Below are 18,036 nucleotides of genomic sequence, written 5' to 3'. Positions count from 1 at the left end.
TTTATCAATAACCCACTGAGTGGATATTCTAAGAGAAATAGCAGACTTTCTATTAATCCCCCCTACATCAAAAGCTATTATAAACATCATGATTAACAATAAAAATCAGTGAGCTGGGGCTCTATTCATCACTCTAAAAGCAAGAAGTTCTAAGTTTCCAAGTGAGGGGTTTTACAGAGATTTTGTATTATTCTTTTACTTTTAGTTGCTTTGCCTGGCATATAGCAGGCAGTCCAAAGTACACAAAAATGTTTTAAGTGCTGCACTATAGGTTTCCTTTCTTGAAGACTTTTCCTCTAGAATCCATTAATGTTCTCCATAACCATTATTTCCTAAGAGGATATTGCTTTTGACCCTTTTACTAAGCTCTCTCGGATTCCACACGACAATGTCTCCCTCACTGCAATGAGCATTACACTGTATTTAACTAAAGCTGTGTTCTTGGTGGTTTCTGCCTGGAGGGTACCAACAGAATTATGGCACCTTCTACCTAACTGATCAGATATTCTAGGCTAGAGGAAAAATAATTAGAAATTGCAGTTATTTTATTTTATAAATAAAAGCAAACCAGACAATATATTGTAGTGACTAGAGAAGATTTTTAATATATTTAAGTGATAATTTATTCACATGTATATATTTGTTTCAGGATTTCTTTTCCTTTAGTGCTGCAGGTCTTGGTCATGCTGCTTGGAAGAAGGAATAGATAGACTGGATAAAGAATGAGCAATAGTCCAAAGTTCCTGAAGAGGGAGGGGACCCAAGAGGATTGCCACTGGAGTTTCTAAGTCTAGAGGTTTTTATGAACTCTTTTGGAGTACTATCTTAAACAACCGGGGTGTACTAAGGCATGTAAATCAGACATTTGTCTACCTATTAGGTTAATAGCTACATGCTGATGGTCTTTTGGGGCTGACATCTGGGGACTTAGGTCTTAACTGCCTCAGCTCATGATAATGACAAATGCTTTGTTTTATTTTACAACATTTTGCAGAAGTCATTTCTACAAAGGCTGCAGAACAAAATGGTAGTGCAGTCTTGCTTAAGCTGCGAAACAGGACATCAGTACTGTTTTGTCTTAGCTGTCCTGACTCTATGTTCTCTTGTTGAGGACTCCAGCCCTGACTACCTAACTGTCCAACAAACTCCTAACATTCAGACGACGCGAAAAAGTTTATAGAAAGGGTTTTTTTTGTTTGTTTGTTTGATTTTTCTTTTAGGGGAACAGATGTGCTCATGTTCCTTTAAATAAAAGTATGCTTTAATGATAGTGGAAAATATTCAACACCTAGTCAATAAACCAACCAAAGAAATAAAATGTTCATGCTACTCCCAAAGGTAAAGACACTTGGCAAATCTTAATTATGTCACAAAAGGTCTAGAGGGTTATGTAAAAGAATAAAAGCATTTGGGGATTTTTCAAGTTCCAGATGACCAGACAGAAAATCCAAGTCATGAACTAAAGAACAATAATAATTGCAAACGATCATGTTCTTTTGTACCGGGCATTCCACACACTTTACATACATTATATCATAATATCATAGTTCCTCTGTACTAACCAATAAATGAGCTCTATTCAGCCATTATAAATAATTAGATTGCAGCTTAGGCAAACAACAAGACATAGCAACAGAAATGTGAGCTCAATTTGGCAACTACTAAAAACAGTTTTCAGGGCTACATTAGATGCTAATAGATCTACAGAGGCTAATTTTAAGTGCATATTGAAAATAAATCCCAAAGAAGTCTCAGCCTCTGCAGCATCATCATAGGCCAACAGTTTTTACAAACTCATAAACATTAAATTAATATAGAACAATCTAAAAAAAACTCTTTAAGAGGCATCCAGTCTCTTATATGCTTCTTCAATGAAAGCTTAACATATTCTTCATCTGGGATGAATTATGGAGAACATCCAAGTCCCTCAGAAGAGCGTTATGGTTTGGAATTAATGTCAAAATTTCTCTCTGTAGGTATGATGGTACAATTAGTTTAAAAATTTTCAAAACGGATATGATTGACATATAACATCATATTAGCTTCAGGTACATAACACAATGATGTGATATTTGTGTACATTGCAAAATGACCACCAGGACAAGTCTAGTTAATATGTAGCACCAACCCCGCCCCACCTCAAAAAAAATATGTAGCATACAAATTTACATACATAGTTACAAATTCTTCTTGTGATGTAAACTTTTAAAATCTACTTCCTTGACAACTGGGAAATATATGACAGTGCTATTGACTACCGTCACTCTGTTCTACATTACATCTCCATGACTGTTTGATTTTATAAATGGAAGTTTGTATCTTTTGACACATTTACCCACATAAATAGTTTTTAACTTATCATGAGAAATACCAAATGTATGTTATTTAGAGAGGATGGTTCAAACCTCATATACTCATCAACCAACTTCAGTAATCAACTCAGTCCTGTTTTTTCAAATTTGTATTACTGTTTTATTTTTTGCCCAGTCCCTTTCCTTTCGACCTAAATGGATTACAGACGGACTACTTTATTTTTGAGAAACCTTGAAGACTTTCTAACACTATAAGTATTTACACTATATTAGAACCTGTGAAAACAGATCCAAGTATATAGTCTGGTACAAGTAACACAACATTATTTCGTGAAGAGATATGTCATTGTTAGAAGCATAACCAAACTCAACTATTGGAATTTACCTCCACAAATCTATCCCAGTTATGACCACACAAATATGTAAAGCTATATATAAAAGGGTATACTGAGCATTATCTGTAATTGCAAAAATTATTTATTTCTATCAGTAATTCACAAGTTATAGTATGGTACATTCATACAAGGGAATGTTATACAGCTATTGATAAGAATGAGAAGATTTCTCATGCAAGATGCTCACAAGGAAAGATGTTCAAACTATTCTGTCAAGTGAGAAAAATGTTGCCTAAGAACTTTTATCATGGATTTCATTTGTTTTAACAAAGGAGAAGGATATTATGATTTTATATATGCAATTCATAACTGATGATATAGTTGATATGGTAAATTGACATTTACCTGAAGTATGGGAGCTTTGAGACTCTTCTGAGAAAGTTCTGGAAGAGAGAGTACCCCACTACTACCTATTTGAAACATCTAAAGTAGAAAAAGAAAGATATAGATTATTTCAAAAGGCCAATTTTTCTCTTCTTATATTCAAAAGTTGTCTTGGTGGGATGTAAGCATTAAAAAATTGATCCAGGCTCTAGGAACACATTATTAAACAATTACCTTTTTTACTTTCTCCTCCTCTTCTTCCACCTCACTTTTCAGAACTTGAATTCTGTTCTTTAAGCTCTCAATATTCCCAGTCATTGACAATATGGTCTGGACTATTTTATCTATTTCTTCCTGAGTCAGAAAGAGAAAGTTGATGTTTTAAATTAAATATATTATTAAATGAAACCCAAATAGGTATTAATATACATTTTTAAAAATATCTCATATACTGAAACATTTTTGCAAGAAACTGGTAAATTTCTTCTTTCAAAAAACAGACTTCCAAGAAATTAATTTACCAGAATAATTCCTTATAAGGAAATTTAATTTCCATGGAACAAGGAGATATAATCCATGTACAAGAATATTTCCTCAAAAACTCATTGAAACTGCTACAATCAGAGATCCTGGAAGACCTATGTGAACCTAGCAGAGCCAAAGGATTGATGGCCTAAAAATCTCCTGTCCTTTGCCTATCCATCTCTATCCCTACCACATACCCCTGGCAACCACTGGTCTTTTCATTCTCGTTTTGCCTTTTCTAGCATATCATATAGTTGCATATCCTATAGTAATGGAGCCTTTTTAGTTTGGCTTCTTTCACTTAGGATTCATAATGTGCACTTATGGTTCCTCCATATCTCTTTAGGGTCTAATAGCTCATTTCTTTTTAGTGGTGAATATATTCCATTGTTTGATGTACCATATTTATTTATCCATTCACCTAAGAAGGACATCTTGGGTTTCCAACTTTTGGCAATTATGAAGATAGCTGCCACAAATATCCATGTGCAGTATTCAAATATCCATCTACAATAAACTAAGGAGCATGATTTGTGCATCATGTAGTAAGAGTATGTTTCAATTTGTAAGTTACTGCCAAACTGTATTCTAAAGTGTTTGTACCATTTAGCATTCCCATCAGCCATGAGAATTCTTGTTGCTCCACATCCTCATCTGCATTTGTTGCTGTCCATGTTCTAGATTTTGGCCATTCTAGTAGGTACATATTAAGTCTCCTTTCATCTATAGTTTTCCACTCCAATTATCCCCTCTCATCTCTTCCAGCTTCTGATGGTATCAGCATTCCTGTGGCTGCATCCCTCCAATTTCTGCATTTTTCACATAGCCCTTTCCTCCATGTCTCCAACTCTTATAAGGACATTTTTTTTGGTTCTTTAAGGACACTAGTCTTTGGACTTAGGACCTATCAAGATAATCCAGGATGATCTCGTCTTGAGATCTTTAATTATACCTGGGAAGACTCTCTTTCCAAATAAGGTCACATTCACAGCTCTTAGGGTTATACCTGGGAAGACTCTCTTTCCAAATAAGGTCACATTCACAGCTCTTAGGGTTAGGACTTGTGCATATTATTTTTGGGGTCACTATTCAACCCACTAGAGAGGGAATGAGTAACAGCATGAAAAAAGGAAACAGTTATTATAATAAGGACTAAAAAATTCCATTGTAGTTAAAAAAAAATTATTTTGTTCCATTGCTTTGGTTATCTTCTTTGGGTATTCCTACCATTCCTACCATGCCATATCTTCTTTGCTGAGCTTTTACATTTGTCATTTGTTCTCAATACCTTTAAAAACATGTTTCTTTTTTATTAACCTTTTCTCCTTATTTTACTACTTATTGAAAGCATTTATCCTTGGATTTTCTTTAATTCTCCTTCTAATTTAATCTGCATCTGAAAAGGTTTTTTTTTACTTCTAATTTTTTCCTGAATTCTGTAGCTTCAGTTTTTAGTATTTCTAATACTGATTTATAATTTTTTTCTATAACTCCTGTTTTTCTGAATCACTTGTTTGCTTAAGAATTAGATAGTGTTCATCTGTTTTGTGAACTCTTGTTTTCGGCGTGCTTTCATTATCTGTGGATTGCTATTGTTTGTCCTTATTTTTATATTTTCTTACGCTAACTCTGATTGTGAAATTCTATGGCTCTGTTCTTATGCAGAGGTCCATAGAGATTAAGCCCCAGCAGTTCCTATCCCATCTTCTCAGTCACAGAGACTTTGCTCACTACCACCTCTTCTACAGCACTATCACTGAGTGAGAGAGCTCAATGAATACACTGTTGTTGAATGAATATAACTTCTGTTACTTATTAGCTGACACAGGTTTTGGAAAGTCACCACCAAGAATAACTCTACATTTAGTGATGAGTTCCTGTAGTTTGATAACCAAAAATAGTTCAGTTAAAGTCAGATGAAAAAAAAATAGTAGTACTTAATCACTAATATATTAGAAATACTTTCAACTTTAGAGGCTCAAAGTTTAGGCAAAGTTTTTGCTGACTAAAAAAAAGAAAAAAAAGAGAAGAATTTAATGAAAACTGTTCTAAGATCTAGTATTTATTTTTCAGAGAATATCAGAGACTATCATGATAATTAAAAAAATTTCTTATTCTCTTCTCCTTTCTAATTATGGAGTCCCTTTACAAATTTCATACCTGTAATAATGCCAGACCTTCTTCGTTAGCTCTGTGCTGTGCCCTTTCCATTTTCAGTAGACTTGACACGTTAGTTAAATTTTTCAGCTTTTTGGGAGGGACTTTAAGGGTTTCACACAGTTGTAGCAATCTTAGGGATAAAATAAAAATGTAATTATGTTTACCTTTGTACTACCATTATTTTTATGTTTTTTTGTTTTGTTTTGTTGTGTTAGAAATACTGCTGTCATCTTTTTTCTGCCCTCATATTCCCAAGGGCTCTACTATTCTTTTATTAACAGTAGCTAACATTAGCAATGACTCACCCATAAAAAGCTGTGACACGTCATCTTTTAGCCTTTTGATTTATTAAGATTTACCTCAAATCATGGGGCACTTAAATTGTTTAATGAAAGGAAAAATTTCTACTTTACACTATTAACAATCAATTTTATTATATATATTTATTTGCACAATTTCATTTATGCACATTTTAAAATAAAACTTTCCTTATATCTTCTGAATGTGTTTCCTAGACTATTATAGCACATAATTACATCATTTATTGTGAACAGCTGGGTAAGAGATGAAATACTTCTCTGGAAGACATAATTATGGCCCTAGATTCTATAGTTCAGTTGTCCTGGACAATGTGACCAGTGAAAAAGATTCTCTGGATCAGTTACTCTAACAGTGGTTTTAAAGACAGGGAGGTCTCATAGAGTTTAAGGCAAATAAAACATTAAGATTAAATTACTTTGTTTAAAAGTACAATCATCATGAATACTGTGCAGTATTAAAGTTAAGAAATTCTCTCTAGGGGATCCCTGGGTGGCTCAGTGGTTTAGTGCTTGCCTTTGGCCTAGGGCGTGACCCTGGAGTCCCAGGATCGAGTCCCACATCAGGCTCCCTGCATGGAGCCTGCTTCTCCCTCTGCCTGTGTCTCTGCCTTTCTCTCTCTATGTCTCTCATGGATAAATAAATAAAATCTTAAAAAAAAAAATCCTCTCTAAATATGTAAAAAAAGGAAAGAAGAAAAAAATTAAAAGCAGAAAAGTTAACAAAACCTAAAAAGATTAAGAAAACCTCCTTCAAACCAAGTTTATTAGATCACCAATGGAAACTAACCTATTATTACCCTCACTGGTAGCAGGGAGTAATACAGCTTTTCTAAAAGGTTGGATTCTTGGATTCTAAGAGGAAGAAATTCAGGAGGACAATCTAAATTTGGTTGCTTCTACCTAATAGCAGCATTTTGAGGTATTCAAAAACCATACTACTTAAGATTTGCAGGCAATTTAAATAGTGGAAACTAAAATTCATCTTCCTAGGATCTTACTCAAAACATTACTTTTTTTTCTAAGATTTTATTTATTCATGAGAGAGATAGAGAGAGAGGCAGAGACACAGGCAGAGAGAAATGCAGGCTCCCTTTGAGGAACCTGATGTGGGACTCCAGGATCATACCCTGAGCTAAAGGCAGACGCTCAACCGCTGAGCCACCCAGGTGTCCCAAAATACTAATTTTTGTAAAGAAAAACGTAGGCAATATAAAAATACACCAGTCATAATTTTTGTTAAACTGTTGGGATTAACTTGACTATCATTAAGTTAATAATCATTAAGACATCACGTTTAAGAATAAAAACCTGTGGAGTACCTAGGTGGCTCAGTTGGATAGGTGTCTGACTCTGGATTTTGGTTCTGCTCATGATCCCTGGGTTGTAGAATCAAGCCACGCATCTGTCTTTGCACTCAACCTGGAGTCTGCATGGGTGTCTCTCCCTTTGCTCCTCCCCCCACTCGCTAGTGCTTGATCTCTTGCTCTCTAAAATAAATAAATCTTAAAAAAAAAAAAAAAATATATATATATATAGTTCTTGATTTCTTAACTAAAATAACCGAAAGCATAACATGAATACACCCTACTATGTCAACAACACCTAATCATCATTTATACTATTTTTCTATAGGGCAAACTTTCCCTAAGTATGTTCCTCTAGAAACTGCAGTGGCTAACCCATTTTGTTTGACTAGCAACCCTGTTTTGTTTGTCTGATCACAGAGATAGGCACACGACCCGGTCTGTATGAATCCTAACAGCTCTTGCCACAAAATCAGTCTAAAGATACATGTAGCACCTAATCTGGGCCAATCAGAGCCCATTTCCCAGAACTTTCTAACCGAAGCTAAGAGGACATGAATTCTATTTCTCCTCTTCACAAGGCTGAAGAGATAAACAGGGAACTATTTATATCTACAATTCTAAGGTAGTGAGGACAACTTGTCTAAAAGAATGAAGCCCACAAACAAGCCAGAGGCAGAGTTGAGACTAATATATGAAATAAAGAATTCTTGTGGTAAATATACCAATTTTGAAGATGTTAGGTTAAACAAAATGAAAAATATTTGTTCACTGTAGGACTTTTATGTTAATATACCCAAACATAATTCACTATATATTCTTTTTTACTTTTTATTTATTTATTTTTTTATTCTTTTATACTTTTATTCACAGAGTATCTTTAAGAACAGGCACTCCAAATGCTGCTACAGGAAAGTTTATTCAGAGATCCAAAGAATCAATTTGCTATGGCAGTACTCTGCTATATCAGCAGAAGGAAAACTATCTTGAATATTGTTACTTGGAAGCCAAAAGACTGAGTTGTGAAAGCAAAATTGAGACAATAGGCAGTCTTTGAAGTATCTCCAAGGCTGCTACAGGATAAAGAAAGCCTAAATGTTGAACAGATCTAATGACCCACAGTGATCACTGTGAAGAGCAGTTACTATGTACTACAATATTCTTTATACAGCACATACGACTTATTTGTTCTACATTAAAAGGGAATAAATTGCTACACTTTTTATGCGTTGGCTTATATACTAGATTCTTGTATACTCCTCCTCCTTTAATTCATTCTTGAAAGCAGGTTGCAGGCCTGCTTCTAGTAAACCTTCTTCAATCTCTTCAACCTTTTTATAAACTAGCCCCATCCACCCTTTCCGTTTTGCTACTATTGTTGAAATTATACTTGAAGTAAGCAGAATTTCTGCTCAGCCTTTCCAAGAATAAAGTACTAGCTCACAAACATTTCCAAGCAAACCTGAAACTAAGATGCAGAACATTTTTCTTGAAAAGAAAAAGTTGGGTACCTGGACGGCTGAGTTGGTTAGGTAGCTGCTGTTGGCTCAGGTCATGATCCCAGGGTCCTGAGATCGAGCCCTGCATCAGGCTGCCTGCTCAGTGAGGAGTCTGCTTCTCCCTCTACCTCTGCTCCTCCCCCTGCTCATGCTCTCTCTCTCTCTCTCTCTCTCTCTCTCTAATAAATAAATAAATAAAATCTTTAAAGAAAAAGATAAAGTTGTGCAAATAGTAGTTAGAATATCATTGGCAGTGGTGTGACTTTTAAGAGCATTTGAAAAGAAATTTCCATTTGGGATTTGCCAGAAGATGAAGAGCAGTAATACCCAGGAAAATCACACTTGCTGCTTATGAAAATAATGTAGTACAATATCTGAAGTGAAGAGAAAATAGCAATGGAATAAATATAAGAATGGTAAACCATTAACTTCAAGTTGCTCAAAATGAAGATGGAGTTAAAGTTGACAAAATATTTTTTCAAATCTTAATACAAAAAATAAATTGTAGAAGTTGGCATTTTATGATTTTCAGACTCTCTTTTTAAATAGATTCTCTTAACTTACTTCATAACTGTGCAGCAGCACTTTAGAATATACATTTCCAAGTTGTTCATCTTAAAACAATAAAAACAGTAACAAAAAAAACAAAATGAAAGGAAAACTTTTATACACACAAATGTCTGTTCTGGTAACACAGGAAGAAGTTAGATTTTTACTAATTATATTTAAAAAAATGTTCTATTACATAACTATATTACCTTTTCTTCAGGTAGTTAAGATGATACTGAACTTGATCATTTTTTCTAATCTTGTTACTCAAAATTGCTCTAGAAAAGAAAAAGAGATTAAATAGGTAACAATTTGAAACACAACTAATATAATGCACTTACTTGTTTTCCCTGCTTTCTTTCAAGTGCCCCTCCTCACTAGCCAGGCAGAATCAACCACTTTTTATTTTATACCAAATACATTTTAAGCATAGATACAATCAAAATTCTTACTACATTCTATTATTGTCATTAATTTCGATGAGTTCAGCTTCTTGATGCAGAATACTATCTTATTTTCTTTGTATCCCCTCTAACATGTTAGCTTACATATAAAGTGTCAATTTGAACTCAACATCTTCTTAAAGTATCCCTAGTGATAGAACAAGTTTTTTATTTATTTTTTATTTTTATTTTTATTTATTTATTTATTTTTATTTATTTATGATAGTCACACAGAGAGACAGAGACAGAGAAAGAGAGAGAGAGAGAGGCAGAGACAAAGGCAGAGGGAGAAGCAGGCTCCATGCACCGGGAGCCTGACGTGGGATTCGATCCCGGGTCTCCAGGATCGCGCCCTGGGCCAAAGGCAGGCGCTGAACCGCTGCGCCACCCAGGGATCCCTAGAACAAGTTTAAAGTTCACAAAGAGCAGGTCATGCCACATAGACTTCTTTTCTTTCACCAGGGAATTTTAAGCTTCTGAAATTAACAGACTTCTTGCTTAAAGCTAACAGCATCAAAAGACATTACATATGTCTTGTTCTGAAAAACATCCTATCACTATAAAATTTTTAAAAAATGACATATAAAAGGAAATGTTTCTAAGGAAATATGTTTCTTTTTTTTTTTTTTAAGATTTTATTTATTTATTCATGAGAACACACAGAGAGAGAGAGAGAGAGAGAGAGAGAGAGAGAGATAGAGAGAGGCAGAGACACAGGCAGAGGGAGAAGCAGGCTCCATGTAGGTAGCCCGATGTGGGACTCGATCCTGGGAATCCAGGATCACATCCTGAGCTAAAGGCAGATGCTCAACCGCTGAGCCACCCAGGTGTCTCAGGAAATATGTTTCTATGGGGAACATGTAAGCAGAGATCAAGAATGAAATGGAAAGATTTCATACTTACATTATAACTGAGTCCATCATAATTTGCAAATGCTCTCTGATACTCTCTGAAAGAAGTTGCCAGGTTTTCCTCTTGTTGGATGCTATCTTAATCTGTTTTAGATTAGTATGTTCTGTTTGTCCTGTTACTGGTGAAAGACGAGACTGGTCAATCTCAAAGTTTTACATTTTTACTTAAAAACTGATTTAAGTATACATTTATTTTAAAAAGCTAACAGAATCATGAGAACCAAAATATGATAAAGCTGCATAAACTGTTTCATTCCCTTTTTATTGCCATTATTCCCATAATATGCCAGGTGTTGAATATGATTATGCTATTATGTTAATTAAAATACTATTAACTGAAACTGCAGATAAAAACCCAAGACAATTCTAAATGCAAAAGCAGGCTACACTTTATTAGGATTCAGTATAAAAGTCTGGTTCTCAGAAATGACCTAAATTAAAGAGTTTCACTGAGAAGACTAGAAAGCTATTTCTCCCAAATATTGAATGGCAACTGAAACAAAATATTCAGGGTCTTGTTGCTGGTATTCTATTTATAAAGGATAAACAAAGAAGATAATACTATTGGCTCATATGATGATTAGTTTTAGAGAGAAGGGAGACTAATTATAATTATTTAGTATAAATACAAGTATGCAAAGCCTTACAAAAGTATTGTGCATTATGGAAGTACAAAACCATGGACTTTGCTTGGTCTTGGTGAGGAGTAAGTAGGAATTTTTATTTTTATTTTTCTTAAAGATTTTATTTATTTATTCATGAGAGACACACACACACAGAGAGAGAGAGAAAGAGAGAGAGAGAGAGAGAGAGAGAGGCAGAGACACAGGCAGGGGAGAAGCAGACTTCATGCAGGGAGCCCGATGTGGGACTTGATCCCAGGACTCCAAGATCACGCCCTGAGCTGAAGGCAGGCGCTAAACCTCTGAGCCACCCAGGGATCCCCCTGAAAGTAGGAATTTTTAGATGAAGTGATGCCTAAGTAAAGATGACTACTCCAAATTAGTTTACTCCAAACAAAGTTAGACAGTAGTCCCAAACTAATCTATGCAATGGTGGTAGGACAGAAATATATCTGTTTTAAAGAAAAATCAGTAGGTGTGTCTATAGATCACAGACCAGTAATAATTCAGATTGTGGGAAACTTTGATTTTCTCTAGTTCCTATCAATTTAGAACCTTCCACAATATGTGCTAGAGGCAGCAAGTAAAATTTCAGTTGACCAAAATAACAGACTAACCAGTACAATTTATTCTTGCAAAAATGAGAATGCAGCTGTTTATTACTGTCCTTTGTTTCTATAAAAAAGATTTACTTATTTGAGAGAGAGAGAGAGAGAGAGAGAGAGAACATGTGTGGGTGAGGAAGGAGGGGAAGAGGGAGAGGGATAATTCTAAGCACATTCCTCACTGAGCACAGAGCCTGACATGGGGCTTGATCTCATGAATCTGAGATCACATGACCTAAGCCGAAGAAACCTAGAGTCAGTTGCTCAAAGGACTATGCCAGCCAGGAGCCCCTACTATCTTTTGCTTTTGTACAACTCATAAACAAGATGCTGAGAAGTTTTTCATGAATACACACAGCTTGAGACGGACAAGTTAAACAAGATACAGAAAATAAATACCTTTGGAAGGCAGATGCTTTGGATTTTTATTTTTTGCAGTGTTTCTAACCTAGAGAGAAAAACACATACACATGTAATTAAGCATCAGATAAAAGATACCACTTTTGCAATATATTTGTCATGTATGTTGAAGAGTATTTATGTATCTTCTGGCTAGACAGAAAAAACATACTGCTGCTTGTGCAGAGAAAGGGTGTGTATTTATCCCAGGCACGGGATATACTACAGCAATTCCTGGACAATAGTGATAATGTATAATAGAATTCCATAGAGGGTCAAATAATTTTTTTAAGACTTATTTTTATTTTAGAGAGATAACTTGCCAGTGGGGGAGGGGCAGAGGGAAGAGAGAATTTTTCAAGCAGACTCCCCGTTGAGTGCAGAGCCCAGCTTGGGACTTGATCCCATGACTCAAAAGATCATGACTTGAGCCAAAAATAAGAATAGAATGCTTAACCAACTGAGCCACCCAGGCACCCCGTTTCAAAGAATATGTTAAAGAAATCATTAGTCATTTTGACTGTGAAATAGTGGTACATACTTTACCTGCAAAAAAACATAGGCATTGCCCCGTATCAAAGAATATGTTAAAGAAATCATTAGTCATTTTGACTGTGAAATAGTGGTACATACTTTACCTGCAAAAAACATAGGCATTGCCTCTTATAGGATAAAACACGCAAATTTTTAAAAAATTTTATATTCTTTTTTAAGAAATGGGCAAAATTATGGTAGAAAGAAGATAATTCCTCCCAAAGTAATTTTTCTCTATGTTAATAAAAATCTCTTCCCACTAACTGACAGATTTTCCTATCTTTAACCACAGAATCTGTATATAGTTTATTCCTAGTCTTTACATTCAAACACCTTAAAAACGCCCTATGACCCCCTCCTCAACAAAGAATTTTCTGGTCAGTATCTTTAGAAACTGAAACAATTTTTATCTGAGAACCTTTACCAATTATGTTGCAACAGCTCCCACATAACGATATGAATTACTTTAATTTGTAGTAAAATTGACCTTTAGTCTTTATATATTCCTTTATATGGAACAAATTACATTTTTACTCAAAAAGTTCAGAATGATAAACTCAATTATTTTTATTACCTTTTTCTTTGGCAACTCCACATCTTCATCATCAATTTTTCTTTTAGGGTTTCTTTTTAATTGTTGAGATCTTTTCTTGGAAGCACTTGCTTTGCTAGACATCTTGATCTAAACAGAACAATTATAATAGTACGTCAAAAAATCTGTAAAATAAAAAGGACACAAAAATAAGCTTAATCCTACATACATTTTGTTAAAAAGTACTACCTATAAATGTTCCAAGTTTGCCTTAAAAAATAATGAAAGGTTTGGGATAGTGTTTTTAGAACATTTGAACATACTTTAAAACAAGTAACACTGATTACTATTAAAGTAAGTGTATTTGATTCAATTTCATTCCTGGAAATTTCTTCCATTTTTATGGCTTTAAAAAATCATGTGAAAATGCTCTTGCATCTTTCCTTTATACTCCCCTATACAATAACATTACTTCCATGTTTAGAGCCAAGAAAATGGAAATAATAATGTATTAAATTGTATTACCCTGTCACAGACAATATTAATTGGAATAGTAATATAGTAATATTCAGGTCTTTTTATTTTAAGCCTAATGTATTCTCAGAATTTATGCCAGAGATGAAAGGAATTAATTTTTAAGACCATACTATGAAACTATGTTGTGGAAATTCAAGCAGAAAGGTCACTCATAAGGATTTAAGCTACTACTCCGTGTGGGCTACTTGCATTTTTAAAAAGCACAGAAGAATACTGATTATTCTGTCCTTTCATAACAATACAAATCAGTCACCATTCCTTTTCTAAAAATTCAGAGTTAATTATATTAATAGTTTATATAGGTGGATTGAGATAGATAATAAAGGAGGTACTTTGGATAAATCTATTTCTTTGAAATTTAAAAGGTAAAGTTTCAGTAAGAAACTTTTTTTCAGTAAGATTAACAGAAATAGTGAGAAATAATTAATTGAAAGATGACAAACTACACTTAGGGAGTACACGTAAGATCAGTTACAAAAAACAGTGGAAGCTAAATTATACTTTACCCTACTTCATACCTAGTCTAAGTTACATTCCTGAGATGCCTAATTCCCTCAATGTGACATCCATGCCTTTATATTTCCCCTACTTCAAAACCAATCCACATGACAGTTTCACTTGAGGACCTCCCCTGGAAGGGCTACCGTACATAGAGTACAAGTTGTTCAAGGAAGAAGGTGAGGGAGCAAGTGAGGGCTGAGACTTAGTCCTTACCCCATTTGGTAGATTAAAAAATGGTGCAAATTCCTTCTTACTCCTATTATTTAAAGATGGAGTCTATGTCCCTTTATCTTAAATCTTGGCAGACTCTGTAGCTGTTTGAGCAGCAGAATATGGTGGAAATGATTCTGTACCAGTTTACTGGCCTAAACATGAAGAGACTCATAGCTGCAACGTCCTCATGTTTGGAATATTTGCTCTTGGAACCCAGCGACCATGCTCTGAGGAAGGCCAACATGGAGAGGAAGTGAAAGGCCCAAGCAAAAGCCCAGCTGAACTCCCAGAATACCCAGGGCCATCTTACCAGCCTGGCACATGTACTTAAGCTAATATGCTGCAGCTGACCCTGAATGGAAAAGACAGGAGTCAGTTCTACCACGTTGTTCCTGATCACAAATTCTGGAACAAAATAAATGACTTTCTTAAATTAAAAATAAAATAAAATAAAAAATCCTTCCCCAATACCTACTACACAATATCCAACGCTTTACCATGCCACTTACAGTTCTTAACCGTTAGCCTGGTCTAGTTTTCTGTACTTCTCTCCCACTATGCCTTATAAGACTCTCTCTCTAGCTAGATTTGATGATTTTGAGTACACACTGAGTGAGGCATGCACTATGCCCTCCACCTGAGCTGCTCTCCTGTCTCTGCCCACCTCCCCAGTGCAAGAGCCACCTGCTCTCCATTCCTCCTAACCAACCCCAAGGTGTGACAACCAAAACTGTCCCCTGACATTATCAAATGTCCCCTGGTATGAAGACACCTCAGCCTGAGAAACACTGCCAAGAGCAAGTCAGGGATAAGGATAAATAGATAAAAAGCTTGGTTCCAAATCCTGGTTCTGGCATTTAACTAGCGGTACAAGCTTAGGCACGTAAATTTGTTCAATTTCCCCCCTGACAAAATGGGTTAAAGTTTAAAAGCACCAACATTAAAGGCTTTTGTGAAGCTAAAACTTCGTACAGAATATGTAAAGTGCCTAGAATGACGTATGGGACACGGTAACAATTCGATACATAAAAGTCATAGTTTTCTATTGGGCTGGTTGTCCAGGAACGAGAATAGACATTTTACTTGTAAATGTAAAAGGAACAGAAACTTTGCCCTGTTTTAGATCCACAGGAAACCACAGCTCAGTGACAGTGGGTAGACGCCGATATATAAAAACAACTGCTATATAGGGAACCCTGGGTGGCGCAGCGGTTTGGCGCCTGCCTTTGGCCCAGGGCGCGATCCTGGAGACCCGGGATCGAATCCCACGTCGGGCTCCCGGTGCATGGAGCCTGCTTCTCCCTCTGCCTGTGTCTCTGCCTCTCTCTCTCTCTCTCACTGTGTGACTATCATAAATAAATAAAATTTAAAAAAACCCTACTATATAAAAGTATACACCATGTGACAAAAGTTATAAAAGACAAATGAGTGAACGGCTATCTCAAATTGATGTGTGTGCGTGTGCTGGGGGCGGCCAGAAAAAAAAAAAAAGTAATATGTGAATTACATTTCGAAATATTTAGCCAGAAAGACAGGGAATAAAGTATTTGAGAGAAAGCAGCAAAAGTCTGAGAGCAGAACAGGTTAAAAGAAACTGGTCTGCTGGGGGACACGGAAAATTCAGCCAGACTTGCCGGTGTCTGGATGGAATAGAAAGGAGGCTGGAACGGTAGTCCGCGGCCAGACTACATGCTGCGGTAGAGTTCACTCCTTACTCCGTAGGAAACAGGGAGGCATCCCAAATCCTCTTGTTGTCCTTAGTGAAATTCGTGGAAACCAAGTCTCTCAACCCAGGTCTAGCGCCAAGTCTGGCAAAACACAACCAGGCTATGTTTACCTCCTGACAAAAGCCTCGGGATGCGACGCTAGTGTCCTCAATGCCTAAAGACGCTAATCTCCAAGGCTGCACTTCGCCCCACTTGGGCCGCGGGAGATAAAAAAAAGAAAAAAAAAGAACGAGGACGAGGATGAACTGGGGGATGGAGGGAAGAACCGAGGAACCAGGCGTCCCTTCACTCCATCCTTGCGAATAAAAACACTTCAATCCTTGGCCCCAAGCAAAGGCAGATATGGAATATCCACTGGAGTCTCACCCCCACGCTCCTGAGAAACAAACCGCGGAGTCGGTCACAATCGCGCTAGCCGCGAGCTGGACTCACCGGCAGGTTAAGAGCTTCCACGACTCACCAAAGAAGCCTCTTCAGCCCTCCAGCGAGTCAACGTCACAGCAATTCGCGCCCAAACCATTGAAAAACCGACGAAGCCCGGAAGTGGGCGGGCAGAAACCGGAAACGCCTGTCGGGAGAGGCGGGCCTCGGGTCACAGTTCTAACGTCATCAGAAGCGCGCCCACGGAAGCGCGAGGAGATTGGCGGCGGGGAGGGCGGTGTCGGCCTACGCCCCCTGACCCCTCCAGCTGGCTTTTGCGCAAGGTCAGTGAGGAGCTCGGTTGTGTGTTTCTGGGTCGCGGGGCTTGGGGTTCCGAAGTCCAGCCGCCCTTTGTCACAGCCGAGGTCCGAGACAGGCCAGCCAGTGAGTAAGACTGTGCGCCTCGAGATGCGTCAGCCTCTCAGCTCCCTCCTTTCCTCTGGCTCCTCTCTCCCCACTTCCCTCTGTCCCCTGAGCCTGTCCTTTTCCTCTTCCCACGGTGACGGCACCCCGCTCTCCTCTACCTTCTCCTTGGCTCTAGTTTCCCGACCGACCTCTCACTGCCAGCGTCGCACGTGGGAATGAGGAGGTAATGCTGCAGAGAAGGTGCTTGTTCGCCCCCGAGGCGCGGCGTCATCCTCCCCGGCCGCGCCAGCACCCCGAGACTCCGCTAGGCAGGGGGCGCTTGCAGGATTATGGGGGGGGGGGGGTGATCTGCCTCCACAGCTGCCTCCCCTCCAGGCTGCGGCTCTTGTTCCTCTGAGGTTTTTCGGATACGAGGTGATAGGACTGAAAGTGACTTTGTGTATACAGGTGGAGGGAAGGGTAAGAGGTGAACTAGGAAAGACAGAAAACCGTAAATTACTCACTTGTTCTCTTTTACCCTGAAAGAGAGCGGTTTTTCAGAGCTCGCGACCTTGGATAAACGTGTTTTTGTGTAAAGCTTGAAATCACTTGGTGATTTTTCTCCCAACAATTTCTTATATTTAAGGATAGGTTTATACTAATATTACACTAATATTAAGTGTAATTTGCATGCTGTATGTTGTCATCTCCAACCCAAATTAGCTGAACATTGGGGGTAGCTAGCCTTTCCTGCCATATTAATGTGAAAGCACATTATTTGGAAAGATGTTTCATTCAGAACTGCCCTTTGCTTCACAGCCCCCTGACAAATGTTGGGTATTCTTACTTTTCTGTAAG

The 18,036-nt window shown here is 37.1% G+C and overlaps 2 protein-coding genes across 10 annotated transcripts in view; one reads left to right on the top strand and one right to left on the bottom strand.

Annotated features, from left to right (window-relative positions):
- Positions 1-579: 579 nt before the first annotated feature.
- CENPQ (centromere protein Q) lies at positions 580-17,464 on the bottom strand. 5 transcript variants are annotated; one of them, XM_038554284.1, is made up of 9 exons: positions 16,874-17,464; positions 13,478-13,585; positions 12,370-12,418; positions 10,735-10,855; positions 9,598-9,666; positions 5,717-5,846; positions 3,266-3,385; positions 3,053-3,130; positions 580-1,970 (listed from the first exon to the last, which is right to left on the bottom strand). In XM_038554284.1, exons 1-9 carry the CDS (start codon positions 16,931-16,933, stop codon positions 1,869-1,871), a joined length of 837 nt encoding a protein of 278 aa, XP_038410212.1. In that variant the 5' UTR covers positions 16,934-17,464; the 3' UTR covers positions 580-1,868. The 5 variants fall into 5 exon arrangements, with proteins under 5 accessions (XP_038410212.1, XP_038410211.1, XP_038410215.1 ...); XM_038554283.1 differs by having other exon boundaries at positions 10,735-10,861; positions 16,874-17,450; XM_038554287.1 differs by having other exon boundaries at positions 10,735-10,861; positions 13,478-13,620; positions 16,874-17,026.
- The window catches only part of MMUT (methylmalonyl-CoA mutase), a 32,383-nt gene continuing 31,332 nt past the window's right edge, over positions 16,986-18,036 (top strand). Inside the window, exon 1 of one of the 5 annotated variants that reach the window (XM_038554276.1) lies at positions 16,986-17,117. The gene's annotated coding sequence lies outside the window, so the exon portion shown is untranslated. Of the gene's footprint in view, positions 17,222-17,275; positions 17,423-18,036 lie in introns of those variants that run through there. The other 4 variants (XR_005367807.1, XM_038554274.1, XM_038554275.1 and 1 more) reach the window with 4 other exon arrangements.

This window comes from Canis lupus, chromosome 12 (genome assembly GCF_011100685.1).
Source record: "Canis lupus familiaris isolate Mischka breed German Shepherd chromosome 12, alternate assembly UU_Cfam_GSD_1.0, whole genome shotgun sequence".
Taxonomy (NCBI): Eukaryota; Metazoa; Chordata; class Mammalia; order Carnivora; family Canidae; genus Canis; species Canis lupus.
Note: the sequence above shows the minus strand (reverse complement) of the source record. Positions and strands in the feature narration are given on the sequence as shown.

What these genes read in the sequence shown, in the direction of transcription:
- CENPQ (XM_038554283.1), bottom strand. Translation starts at nt 16,933, where the DNA reads ATGGTTTGGGCGCGAATTGCTGTGACGTTGACTCGCTGGAGGGCTGAA. An exon ending in TGGAGTTGCCAAAGAAAAAG is followed by an intron (nt 12,419 to 13,477) that starts GTAATAAAAATA and finishes TTTTCTCTCTAG; the next exon opens with GTTAGAAACACTGCAAAAAA. An exon ending in TCAAAGCTCCCATACTTCAG is followed by an intron (nt 1,971 to 3,052) that starts GTAAATGTCAAT and finishes TCATACCTACAG; the next exon opens with AGAGAAATTTTGACATTAAT.